The sequence below is a fragment of the Octodon degus genome, unplaced genomic scaffold, assembly GCF_000260255.1.
Source record: "Octodon degus isolate 3935 unplaced genomic scaffold, OctDeg1.0 scaffold00002, whole genome shotgun sequence".
Taxonomy (NCBI): Eukaryota; Metazoa; Chordata; class Mammalia; order Rodentia; family Octodontidae; genus Octodon; species Octodon degus.
Window position 1 is genome coordinate 20,885,608 of NW_004524578.1, and position 14,447 is coordinate 20,900,054.

Sequence of the window (14,447 nt, forward strand, 5' to 3'; positions counted from 1 at the left end):
TGAAACAATGAGATATACCATTTTTAAACATTTTTCTCTTATATTTGTTATAGAAGGACTGTTGGGAAAAGGTATAAAGAAAAAAGATGTCCACTGTAACAGGTAAATCATTCTAGTGTTCCTCTATGCTTATGTACATATTTGAAGAAATACTGTTTTATACTTTTCTCATTCTAGATACAATGATTATGTTCAGGGAGTCTTCTACAAACATCATATTTAGTGGTACATCTTCCCTAGTTACAAAGATGTTATAAATCTCAAATTTTTACAATCCTGGTTATGAGGCAAAATTAATTTTCATCAGAAGCTATAGTGCAGGCTGTTTCTTATGATGCTTCATGAAATACAATCCCCTACTTTATTTGCTCATCACCACAGGATTTGCATTTCTGCTTGTCTGGTCTGTAAGTGGTTCTTGCTAGGGAAAAACCAGGAAGAGGATCTCTATAGGACAGGCATCCCTGCTTCATCATTCATTATCAAAGGCTCACAGTACTCAGCTGACGTCTTAGGTGGAAAGTATAGAATGAAGACCATACAGTGGGGGTTCAGTGCAGCTTGAAGGGCTCTGAACACCAGCTACCTTAACCGGAACCTTTTCCACAACTCTTGAGTTCCGTTAAATATGCATACTGCCTCATCAAAGCCACATTAAAAAAGACACAAAAAAATTTGTGAGGCAGGTTAGACAGATAACATTTTTCTGTCCAATATCAAGCTTAAAAGCTGTCTCCCAATTTTTCAAGGTACTCTTCCCACTGTATCTCATATATATGCTCCGAGAAAAATCTGAGGTTGAAAAGTACATACCTTACAGTTCAGCTAGCCAATGACCTGACAGAGTTTAATGGTAACATCCTGACCAGAGCCTGCCTTCTCACCAGTGAAACCACTTGGCTCCCTTTCCAACCACATACATATACTCCTGAAAGCTCCTTATTCATCAAGCATGGGACTTTGTCTAGTTCAACAGCATACCATTAACTTAAAAACAAACAAAAAACCCCCCCCCAACTTTCCTATAAACTACAAAGATTTCCAGCATGTGTGAAGCAACCCAGTGAGATAGAAGTCAGTTTTGACTGTCTTTCCAGGGAGGACACTAAGGATCACCTCAGCAACCTAGACAAGCTAAGCATACGTTCTATCACTGAGCTACAAACATCCCCAGCCCAATTGTCATTTTTATTGGAATGTAATCTATGCAATTTCCTCAGGGGATAAAAACAGAATAAAAATAGAACATGTATTAGAACAAAGAAGACTCCTTGGGGCTGGAGAGATGGCTCAGTGGTCTAAAGCACCTATTTGGAACAAGCTAAGCTAAGCAAAGCACAGGGACCGCGGTTCGATCCCCCAGCACCACATGCCAGCCAGCCCCGTCCCCTGGTGGGCTGAGCTGGCCACACACACACACACACACACACACACACACTAAATAAATGTTTAAAAAAATTTTTTTTTTTTTAAAAAAAGACTCCTTGAAGGTGTTTTTTGTTTGTTTGTTTGTTTGTTTGTTTGCAGGGGGGTGGTTAATTTGTATTGAGTCAAGGCCTATGTAGTGCAGGCTAGCCCTGAACTTGCTTAGGTAGCTCAGGATGAACTCAAACTCACAGTGATCTGCCTTAGCCTCCCTAGCCTCCCAACTGCTGGGGATTGTAGCTGTGTGCTACCATGCCTGGTGACTCCTTAAAGTTTTAACACAGCAAAAGCTAATGTATAGTCATCTATAATTAAAATGTTATATATACTTTTTTCCTGAAAGTTGTAAGACACAAGCCCCTGCCCTCTCAAATATGTCCTCTAATTTTACAGATGCTGCAAATCTTAAGTCTCTCCCCCAAACGCTTAACTACTTAAATTCTCATATACTCCTGCATCTTCACTGGAATTATTTCTAAGACCAAGATGAAAAATAAATCAGAAATTTATAATTAAAGAACAGTATTCTGAGAAGCCCTGTTGTAGCCAAATTTTTCCAAACTTTTTAATTTTTAAAAATTAATTTAAAAAATTAAAAATGTACTCTTTCATCTAAAGCATTCTTAAAACATGTTGTAGCAACCACAAAGGATTATGAAATCTGTTAGGATATGCACACCTCACTGGGAAGAGTCATCTTCAGGAGACGCTGGTACCACTCCAATCTATGGATTATCCTACATACTCTTTAAAAAAGTCTGCTCATGTTGAAAAGTTGTTAGAACAGGCAAAAGGTGCACTATCCCATACACTAGTCACATGTGGCTGCTAAGCATATGAAATACATCTAGTTCATACTGAAATATTAAGTAAAAAACACACTGGATGATTCCGAAGCCTTAGTACTAATAATCATTTTTATGTCAATGACATGGCAATATTTTATATATAGTGGGCTGAATATTAGATTTATTTTATCTGTTACTTTTTACTTTTTTCAGGTAGTTAATAACATCTATAATATAATTTTATCATACTTTTATATACACTCATTACTTTTGCCTATACCTTCTTACCCAATATTCCTATATATCATAAATAGATTTCTATATTATAATCATATTCATTCTTCACTCAGAGGAATCTAATTCACAAAACAAGTCATAAAAGGCAGAAGTGCTGCCATTTTCCACAGGCTTCCCAAGGAGCATTTCCTAAAGGCACTGCTTAGAAGAGAAGTTCTACACACAAGCTTAGTGCATCCAAAGTTCCAAATTTAAATCACCTGGTAAATGATCATGCATTCCTCGATTTACCGGTGTAGTACAGACTCTACTGAAATCCAGAGAATTGTCCAATATGGCATTTATCCTTCGAAAGATACTGGAGTTGCTACATGTGGAGAGTGCAGGAACTTCCTGATTGTCCCAGCAATCTTTTATCCTTCCTGTTTCTTCTTCCTAGAGACAGAAAAAAACATACTTTGGCCTTCCATATTCTTCTAAACACATAGATCTTTTATAATACCATGAGTTAAAGTAACAAGGCCCTGAATTTCTTTTTAGACCCTGAGTTTCCTGACAATATATTAAAAAACCAAGAGTGTTTTCTTTTATGAACAAAGCACTCAGAGAACTCCTAAAAGTACCAACCAAAATACAAAGATATATCCTCAAGAACTTCTTAATGAAACACTGGAATTAGCATGATGTGGTAGCAGCAGCATAAGCTACAGAATCAGGAAGACATGGTTAAAATTTTGAGGGATAACCATACCCTGGAATACTTCTTGGCATAAAGGTATGTAGAACTGAAACATACTACAAAATGGGGGGGGGGATCTCAAAAGTATGCTAAGTGAAAGAATCCAGTACCAAAAGACTTACTACGTATAAGAACACATTTATATGAAATAACTAGAATAAGAAATATAAAGATCATCTGTCCAGAGCTGGCAGGGGAGGTGGCTAATGGATACAAAGTTTATTCTGAGTTGATGGAAGAGTCTAAAATTAATTAGGATGCATTAATTAGGTTGCATAGTTTGTTCAGAAGCGTACTAAAAAACTGAAATTATATATTGAAAGGTGAAAACTTTGTTATCTCAATACAGCACTTTGAAATCTTTGGTTCTACCATTTATTGGCCGTGTGATGTTAGTTACCTAGGCCTTGCACCTCTCAAGGTTTCACCACCTATGAGATGAGAAAAAGTACCCAACAAACTTTTTGATGAGACGTATAAAACATTCAGTATGGTGGCATAGCAAATAGCTGTTTTTACATTGTAAGATTAAAAAAAAAAAAAAGGTAAACAACAAAAACTGTCCAAAAGGAATGTGGACATTAAAAGTACACACTACTTTATTAGTATGAGAAAATAATAAACACCACTGAATGAAAAAAATAAAGCACTCTTTTGAACAGAATAATGAACTGAACACTTCACAAAAACTATTGGTGGTCTCTATTTTAGCAAATAACATCACCATCTACCAGGTATACAAGAAAGAAATCCAAGTACCATTTATCACTGTTTTTCTTTCTCTTTTGGCACTACAGGAGGTTGAATTGAAGGCGTTTTCACTGAGCTACATTTCCAGTCCTTTACGGGTTTTTTTTTTTTTTTAATTTTGGAGATGGTCTCAGTAAGTCACTAAGCTGCCCAAGCAGAGCTTGAACTCTTGATGCTCCTGCCTCAGCCTCACAGTGCTGAGACTATAGGCATCTACCACCATGCCAAGCTCCATTCTTTACTCTCTTCTCTCCCTTATCTTCTATATCAAGTGCCTGATATGTCAGCAATAAAATGTATTTTAAGGAGAATCTGCTTTACTGGTTCTATCATTCCCAATTATTTTGGGAAAAACAAAAAGCAGACCAAGCAAGGAAATCGGTACATACTTACCATCTTACAGCAGATCTCATGAAAATAAAACAAAAGCCTGTCATTCTGTATAGCCTATTAAAAATCTAGGTGAGCAACAGAATGAACCACTGCATTCAGTTTTAAAAACTGCAGGATGGCCTTACAGGGACAGACTTGAATTCCATTTTAGCCTCAATGCCTTGAAAAGACTGGTATCTTCTGCAAGCTGCAAGGACAACCAGAATACAGTTATTTTCCTAAACCTAAATGGTGACACTCAGTCTTTTTTACTGTTAATTGTTCAATGTTAGTTCAACATTTCTTAGATAACTCAAACTTTCACTAAAGTAACTTCATAAAGGCTAAGATGCAAGCATTTACAATATGCTGCTCTTAAGGCTCAATGTTTCATTCATTCACTAATAAACTTTAGCTGATTACCTCCTATCTTCAGTGAACAGCACAAGAGTCTGCAGATTACACAGAGAATCAAAAGAAAGTTGTGCAATATGAACAAGGAACTAAGACTTGATCATGTTGGACAGGTCAGCACTGTCTTCTAAATCTGGTTATCAAACTTTTTAAAACGTTTAATATACAAAAATTAATTTAAATTTTATTTACTACAATAGAAATACTACATAGATGGATTACTTGATACTGGCCACATCTAACGGCAAGTAAATAACCACTGTATATGAGTCTTACAGTACAGATACTGCCAACACCTACAGGCAATGAGAGGTTAAAGGATCTGTGAGGGAATTGTCATGGTAGGCTGGGAGATACATGCAGACTTGGGAGGCCTTCTGGAAAAAAAGGTCTACAACCTTATTTCAAGCAGTCTGAAAAAAATCTAATTTAGGAACACATCTGGCCACAATGCCTCAACATTCCCAAACTGGGCAAATTGCATCTGGCATTCCTCCCTCCACTTTTCTCATGCATACCAAATTAGAGGTCTAGTTTAAGATGATTGTGTAATTAGAATAAAAAGTAAATGAAGTCTTCAATTTATACCCTAAAGTGCTTGATCTTATCAGTAAATACTAATGCTTGCCTTGAATGACCAATTTTAAAGGAAAAAAATAAGTCAGCACCCTAAAATCAAGAACAATTCTACTTTTCTTATGCATAAAGTATAACAGCAGCAACATTTTTTCATAGTAGCACTTAGGAAATAATACACATACTAGTTAGCACAGTCCATGAAACTATATACTGAATTAATGTTGTCAGTCAATACTGTTATTATTATTACACTATGGTATCATAGACTACCAAGTGATCTTTGAGGGAGAGAACATACTTGATCATGAAAGAGAAAAATGGATGAAAAACATCAAGGGCAAATATACTGAAGGCCCTAGGCCCTTATATGCCTGAGACCTCATAACTCTTCCTCTTAATCATTTGAACTAAAGATACTTAACACTCCAAAGTCTGAGACAGGAGTATCACCATGAGTTCAAGGCCAACCTGGGATACATAGTAAGATCCTATCTCAAGAAACAAACAAAACAAAAAATCAGAGAAACAAACTTAAATACTAAACACACTGATACAAACACCTTCCTAAACCCTGACTCTGCTACAGAATACATTAATCCTTTTAATCTCTCCAGTTAAATGAATTGTTTTTCATTTTTAAAACAGAAATCAGCTATCTATCCCTATAGTCATGGTCCCACTTACTTTGTATATCTTAACTTTGATCTATATTCAAACCAATGACCCACTATGAAAAAATGTAGTTTTTTTCTTGGTTATTCTATTACTGCTGATGCTATTATTTTTTGTTTATTCTGCCATAAAATTACATCATTTGCAGTTTTTGACCTTTAGTTGGTCTTTCACTGTGGACATGAAAGTAGGTTTTAAGATACTACAAAGATTTAGAGTGCAAACCTTAATATGGAAAGTCTGGGATCAGTGGGAAGAATTATTTGGCAATTCAGAAAAGAAAAGTAATTCTTTTCAAGTTTAATGCTAATGACATAGTGTAAAATGGCCTGAAGATAAAACTAGTTGTAGCTGCTTACCTGGCATTAACAGAATAACTCATAAGGAATCACTACTAATACAAGTTATTTTAGAGCAGGGCTCAATTTTATTTTTTCAACTCTCATGGCAAAACAAGTAGTTCCCTACAGCTGTGATCTTTAAATGACACATCAGAGGTGGAATGGGAAGGGGAACCTACAAATAAAGAGCCTCCCCTTTCCACAAGGAAAGGATCCTCCTCTCCAAAAATGTAAATCATTCTATCAAAAAGCAGAAAGAACACAAACTTTGGATTATAAATACTAAGTGTGTCACTTAAGTGTCATTTTAAGCTTTACTTGTCAAAGGTATAAAATATGATACTACCTACTCTGAAGACTTTGTAGTCACTAAGAACAAAGTACATGGATATGCTCAATAACTTAAGGCAACAGATGTATGATTCCATACAGGTGATAAAGCCACTGTTACTCAGAAGTATGCTTTCCAGTTATTCATCCTAGCAAGTTCACCAAAAAACAAACTTGTTTCACTATATAATGGTTCTTTTTGGTTTACATTTGTTAGGTTTTAGTATCTGTAGTTTGAAACTGTCATTCATAACTCTTTAAGATCTGAATTCACTCCACACGGGTTTGTTTTGGTTAAAAATAAGATCTTAAAATTTTATACTTATTTGTATGATGGAACAAATCTATAATTGCCTGACTTGAGAAACCCTGGACTTACTTGTAAATACTGTAACATACTCTTCAGGATCATGGTGATGAGATGGCCATGATCCCAGGCAAATCATTTGAGAATAATATTCAACTGTCATGAATGTTAATGTTACTACATCTAAGTTTTTGGGTTGCTTTTAATGAACATAGCACTATAATACAGATTCCTTCAAGACCATCACTGTTCATCATTTAGTTCAAAGTCATCTAGAGTGAGCTAAGTGGAGCAGGGAGATAGCTCAGCAGTCTAAGTACCTGCCTGGCAAGTGCAAGGACCTGGGTTCAATCCCCAGTACCACATGTCATTCCAGCACCGAAACCGGGAGTGTGGCACATGGCTGTAATCCCAGCACTGAGGAGGCTAAGACAGAAGTGCCACTACAAGTCTGAGCTGCGTAGCAAGACCCTGTACCAAACACATACATATATACACACATGCATACATAAATAATATTTTAAAAAGAGTCAGCTGAGAGATCTGTAGAAGATGGAAGGGCACACAATTCCTCCAGATGGAGTTTAAAACTGGGATTCATGGACTGAAATTAGGTTAGATTTAGATTGTTTTCAATTAAGTCAGAGCAATATAAATATAAATGATCACATAGATAAGTATCTTTTGGATAATAAATTAGGAAATACTAGCTTCCTTTGAGAAATTAGTATTATCTTTATGGAAGAATGTATATTGTCAAGCCAAATTTCCATGTTTGCTTTAAGTAACCAGGTCATTCCATGTCAAGTCTTTGGCTGCACTTTAATAACTATAGTTGTTTAAAATGCTCATCTATACGCATTTAATTTCCTCCTTGGTTCTCCACCTCAATTCTCCTACGAAACAATGTGAGGAATAAAAATATTTTAAGTTGGTCACTTGAAGCTGCAAATACTATTTTTCAATCAAGAAAATAATTTCATACAAGTTCAATCTAGTATTACTTCATCAATACTAAAAATCTGCTAGGTTAGAAGATATTAAGATTATAAAAATAAACCCTTTGTCTCAGAATTCATTAAATGGGAGAAATAAATTATGTAAGTAGAGACCAAATAAAGTACAAAATGTCACAAAACAAGGGATAACTCAAGCTACCTCAAAAGGTTTCACAATTTTAACTCCTAAAGTAGACTGGGTCATACCTCTAATCCCAGCAACTGAGTGGCTGAGAAAGGAGAAACTGCAAGTTTAAGGCCAGCTGGGCAACTTAGACTGTCTCAAAATAAAATTTAAAAACATAATGGAGCTTTGACATGGAGCATTTACCTGGCATCAACAAGGCTCTAGATTCACTCCCCTACACCTCTACCACATAGCTTCTAAAGAACAATGCAAGAGCAGACTTTCAATAAACATCCATGAAAAAGAATATTATACAGCATTGTTTATACTTACTCAGATGATGGAACAAATCTGTAATTGCCTGATTTGGAAACCATGGACTTGCTTTCAAATACTGTGTTATGGTTTGTATTTGTCCCCCCAAAGCCTCATGCAGTCATTGAAGCACAGTTCTACAGTTTGTGATTAATTCATGATCCAAGGCTGGGAATATGGGTGTGAGTGCTACACCCAGCCTGGGGCGGATGGCCTCAATGTAACACAAGAGAAACAGAGAGACAAATTTGCTCTCTTGTTGCCACTGTTGCTGCTGCTACTCAATTTTGTTCTCTGCTCTTTGCCCTGCCATGAAAGGTTGTTCTCTGTCATGTGCTACTCTCTGCCTTTGAGCCAGCCCAGTATGGATTGAAATCTCCAGTAACTGTGAGCTAAATAAACCTTTCCTTCCTTCACTTTGAGTGTTGGGTCTTTGTCCCAGCAAGGACAGAAGAGTAACAGATATACACACTGTAACATATTCTTCAGGCTCATCATGGTGATTAGATGGCTATGCTTCCAGGCAAAACTTTCTTAATCCTCTATATCTCCAACACTCTGTCAGCAGGCACCCCTCAAAAACACTATACTCCTAAATTACTAAATTCATTGCTGCCACAACCCAACCAAGTCTATCTTACTTGGCATCTCTGGGGGTTCAGAATTTCAACTTCTCTCCGCTCAATTCAGGAACCTTATTCTGGCTCCTGTTCTTTGTTCATTCTCTTTTTAAAATATGTACTGGGAATTGAACCCAGGGCTTTTACATTAAAGTACATTTCCAGTCCTTTTTTTTTTTTTTTTTGCATTTAGTACAAGGTCTACAGGGTCTACATAGATCGGACTACAGTGACTCTCTCGCATTTTCATTCTCCCAAATGCTGGGATTATAAGCACATCCCACCCCGCCCAGTCTTATTCACCTTTCAGCAGGGGGCGGGGCCGGCATGGCAAGGCAGGCACTTTTAGTCTGCTGAGCTATCTGGTCAGCCCTCCCAGTACTTTTTTGAGACCAGTTCTCACTAAGGTGTCCAGGCTAGACTCAAACTTGTAATTCCCCTGCCTCAGTTTCACAGAGCACTAGAATTACATGCATCAATACACGCAGTTTCTGGTTATTCTTTAGTTTCTATATGGTACATGTACTGTCTAACGTTATTTGAGCTCTATTAACTCAGTCTGGAAAAAGAAATACTAACATTTCAGAACACATTTATGAAACCACCAAGAGAACACTTAATACCAAGACTACTCAAGAATATCAACAGTACATGGTATCTGTGTGCACGACTAGCACTCCAATTTAATCAACTATAAGGGGTTCTACAGCCTATTCAGTATCTGCTGCATTTACACCACTTAATATCAATACCATACAAAACCTTAGAACATCTTGGTATGTTATCCCTGACACACCTTTAACAGAGCTCTGTCTGTAAGCAGGATCAGCTCTCTCGCTTGTTTAAATCTTGCCCTAACCCCATACTAACCTCTAATAGCCTACCTTTCCTCCAGCTTCTGTGCAGAATAACCTATTTCTACTACCTGACCCTATTTATTTCTTTAATCCCTGAAGCCAGGTATCAGATGCCTCTTTTAATTCCCATAGATGCTATTCTGAAACTTTTTGTTAAATTCATTGTCTATCTAAATCCAATGGAGATTTTTGAACCTCTGAATATGTTTCATCCTGGGGCTGGGGAAGACAGCTTGGTGCCTAAGTGCCTGCGTGGTAGTGGTTCAAACCCCAGTACCACATGCCATACTAGCCCTGGAACACTGGGTTTGCTGTGCCAGCCACTGAAACTGGGCTTGGTGGTCCATGCCTGTAATCCGAGTGCCGGGGAGGCTCAGACAGGAGGATCACTACGAATCCGACTGCATAGTGAGACCCTTTACTAAATAAATAAACAAAAGAAATTTTAAAAAAAATTTTAAATGTATTTAGTAGTGGGTCTGCAGGGTCTCTTAAATGTAGATCAGACTCTTAGTGAGTCTCCTGTTTTCAGCCTTCCAAGAGCTGGGATTACAGGCATGCGCCACCACTCCCAGTCTCAATCGTGTCTCATTGTGCCCTGGGGGCAGGGCTGGCATGGCACACTGGGGATGGAACCCTGGCCACTGTGCTCTGCCTAAGCAGGTGCTTTAGTCTGCGGAGCTATCAGGCCAGCCCTAAAAAAATTTTTTTAGCCGGGGAGATGGCTCAGTGGAATAAGCGCTTCCCTGGCAAATGCAAGGGCCTGAGTTTAATCCCTAATTCCACAGGAAAAAAAAAATTAAATGTTTCATCCTTTTTGTATAAAATCTCTGAAAAGTACAAGTTTGATCTTCTATGCCACATGACACTAGTCTTCAAACATTTTTATTTCAAGACTATTAAAATTATCAAGTGCCTTTCTTTTATACAGGTAGATTTATCAAAATTTACCGACTGAAAATCAAAACTGAAAAGTATACTTATTACTTTAAGAATAAAGATAACACAATTTTCCAAAATGAAGTCAGTGAAAAGTTATTAAGAGTTTTGCAAATCTCTTTAATATCTGGATTAATAGAAGATGGCTAAATTTTCTTATTTGATTCTGTCACTTGTTGCCATGTAGGCATAAGAAAAGGTATAAGAAAAAATTCAGTCTTAGTCAAGCAGATAGAAAAGGAGAAATAGGTTAACAGCTTTTTCAAATAACGGATGTTATTCCTCTTTGATACTACACCAAAACTGAAGTGGAAAGATTTTTGGGGTTTAGGGGTAACTGAGGATTGAACCCAGGCCCTTTGTACTGAGCTACAATCTCGGTCCTACTTATTTATTGATGGTACCAAGGATCAAACTCAGGACCTTGCGCTTGCCAGGCAGGCAGGTGCTTATGCCACTGAGTTCTGGCCCCAGGCCTTTTTATGTTTGATGCAAGTCTCATGAAGTTGCTAAACTGCCCACATGAATTTGTGATCCATTTGCCTTAACCTCCCAGATTCCAGGGATTACAAGCTTGGGCCACTGCACCTGGCTCAAACCCTTAAAGGTTAGAAGGTTGCAACACAGAATCTGAAACTGTACTAATGTACTTTTATGTATTTGGTACAGGGTCTACAGGATCTCCCTACATAGATCGGACTCATAGTGATTCTCCTGTTTTCAACCTCCCAAGTGCTGGGATTATAGGCATGTGCCACCATGCCCAGTCTCAATCACTGTCTCAGTGTGCCCCAGGGGCAAGGCCAGCATGGCACACCGGGGATTGAACTCTAGCCACTGTGCTCAGCTTAAGCAGGAGATTTAGTCCACTAAGCTATCTGGCTGGCCCTTGATGTACTTTTCATATTCTGTTACATTAAAATGTACTGGTTGGCTTTTCACTACAGATGGATCTATAGCTTTTTGATAAACGGTAGTTCACTGAGTTATGCATATATTTGTAAATTCTGACAACAAATGTCACCACCACTCTTATCTTTAAGTTACTGGAGAAAGTGTAACACTTATGTGGTGGCAGACAAACATTTTCCAAAACTGTTATTTCTTCAATGCTCAAATTTTACCCCTGGCAAAAATACTGTCAGTCATTTTTTATGAAGCAACCGGCTCATTTTATTCACTTTTAGAAAAATAGCTGCCAAATATCCAAAGTTGAATAAGCACCATTTGCCAATTGTTCTTTCAAGAAAAGATATGCCATGAAAAAAAGCAACTTACTCTTCTTGAAACGCAATCACACTTTTTCTTTGACAATCACTTCACTTGAATATGAAGCAAAAGCGCTAAATGTCTTTCCATTTGTCACACAGAATATTAAACGCATATACTCAAGGCTTGAAGTTTACTAAAATTAATTTGTACTGCTTCCTCAAGGACACTTGTAAGTGAAACTGTTTAGGGGAGGAATGTGTGGTGAGATGAATACAATGACTGCAACTATAGCTTTATGGTACTGCCCTGATTCTTCTAAGGTGCCAGAGGTGAAACACATACCCCCATTCTTCTGTTATTAATGCAAATGGGAAAAGTTTAACAGTGCTACCATTATATTAGAATTATTAAAAGTTTTGACTTCATGGTCTTGAGGACTTGGGGGTCCTTCAGGACCCCAAAGATACAACTTTGAGATCTGCTATAAAGGCAAAGCTTTTCAGCCATAACAAATGTAAAAAATACCCTTACAGTGGCTTCTGTTTTGTAACTGAGTTAGATTCTTACTGCTTGTTTTAAATGCATGGTACAAATATGCAGTGAAGGATGCTCGTCATAAGCATACACTTGAACCATTCCACATATTTGTATACACCTGAGTAACTGTCACACACATCAAGATACAGAACTTTTCTATACTCTCTAGGTTCCCCTCTGTTCTTTCCCTCTCTATGCTCTCACACAGAGTATACTTTCAGATATCTATGGTCACTGATTTGTTTTACCTATTTTTTAATTTCTTAAAAACACAACCATGTAACATGTACTCTTGGGGCTGGCTTTTCCTTCCTCTGTGTATTTTTACATTACAGGGCAGTCCTGTAGCTTATTGTAAGCTACACTGACATAGTTATATCACAACTTACCCACAAAGCTGTGCATGGGTAAGCAGAAAAGAGTTAAAATAGCAGGCCTGACTTCTGTCTTCAGGCTGGCATCTGGGAACTTGACTTTTGAGCACCCACCATTCCCACTACTGACAAGAGTGACTGACTGTACTTAAACTAGATGAACAACATGGCTTATGACAAACACCTGCTTTCCTTCCAAGTAAAGAATTTTGGTACATTCTAGGAAGAAACTGCCTTGCTGACCAGAGAAAAACAAAACAAGAACAAAAAACCCACACAGCCTGGGCTCCTAGTTTCTAACAAGCTTTCCTGCCTGACAGCATTTTATATTCAAGGTCAGTTATGAACAAACTAAACAGTATCCAGGATGGCTACCCTAGCAAAGGAACCTTAGAGGCTTGAACATGGTTTCCCCCAAAACGTTGCCATATACACCTTATCCCTTTCATAGTTTGTCTCTTTTACTTTTAATAAATCTTAGCCATGAGTACAATTATATGGTATCTTATGAATTCTCCTAACTTGAGCACGGTCTTGAGGGATTCCTGATACGCAGGCATTTTCTTCTCTCAGACTCTGAGTGTTATAAGAACAAAAGCACAAGAGCCACACTGCAGAGGTGCTGTACCTGGCCTTATGGGCTGAGAATAAAGCCAAGGTAATTTCAATAATGAATACTGTGAAAGAAAACCAGGAATCTGAGGACTCACAGAAGGTGAAAGGGGTCAGTCCTCCTGCCATATAGCAGCCCACTGACCCTGCATCCCCCACTGTCACCACCACATCTGAGCCTGTGGGGGATAATACTAAAGACAAGAATGTCACCAAAGCAGCTGACAATGAGCCAGACTATCAGGACATCTGAGGCTTTGGTTTGGGGGATACTGCAGGGCTTCTCTTGGTAACCAGAGTGTATTGCGTCTTGGTGGATGACAGGCCAAAGCTGAGTAGCTGAAGCACCTGCTGGGTCATGTGTTTGGAGTTAGCAAGTTCTCCAGAGTGTGCTTGTGAAGCTGATGCCACTGGGATCTTTATGGTACTATTAACTATTGTACAACCTAATTTCATAATTATGCTTTAAAACAGCGAGATAAGTAAAAACATCAGCTTCCATCTGGCTTTAGAAGCAAAAATTTTTAACCAAGGATGGGAAAAGGGATTTAACTTCAAGATGGCTCACTGTGCAGTAGGGTTTCTCCTTTAGCTTTTAACAAGCTGAAGGAGGGGAAACTGAGGTACATTTCTCCACTTTTCCCTATGTAAAATGGGATCAACTGAGATGATCAGGAACTGGAAAACTGAGCATGGAATTCAGAGCTCATGCAATAGCTTTTGAAATCTTTTGAAAAAGGAGACACCCTTGCCCCGATGGCAAGATAAGGAATCTTTGTTCTTGACTTCTCAAGTCAGTACAGTCAAGGGCTCCTTGTGGTGGGATCAGAAATAATCCAGACTGTGGGAAAGTGGCAGCTACCAATCCCACCTAGAAAATAAAATTAAAAAAAAAAAAAAAA

The 14,447-nt window shown here is 37.9% G+C and overlaps 1 protein-coding gene across 1 annotated transcript in view; it reads right to left on the minus strand.

Moving 5' to 3' along the window:
- Cpeb1 (cytoplasmic polyadenylation element binding protein 1) overlaps positions 1-14,447 on the minus strand; it is a 92,920-nt gene that overhangs the window by 70,904 nt on the left and 7,569 nt on the right. The window contains exon 2 of the mRNA XM_004623330.2: positions 2,711-2,885. Coding sequence (XP_004623387.1) covers positions 2,711-2,729 — 19 coding nt within the window. The 5' untranslated portion in view covers positions 2,730-2,885. The remainder of the gene's footprint in view (positions 1-2,710; positions 2,886-14,447) is intronic.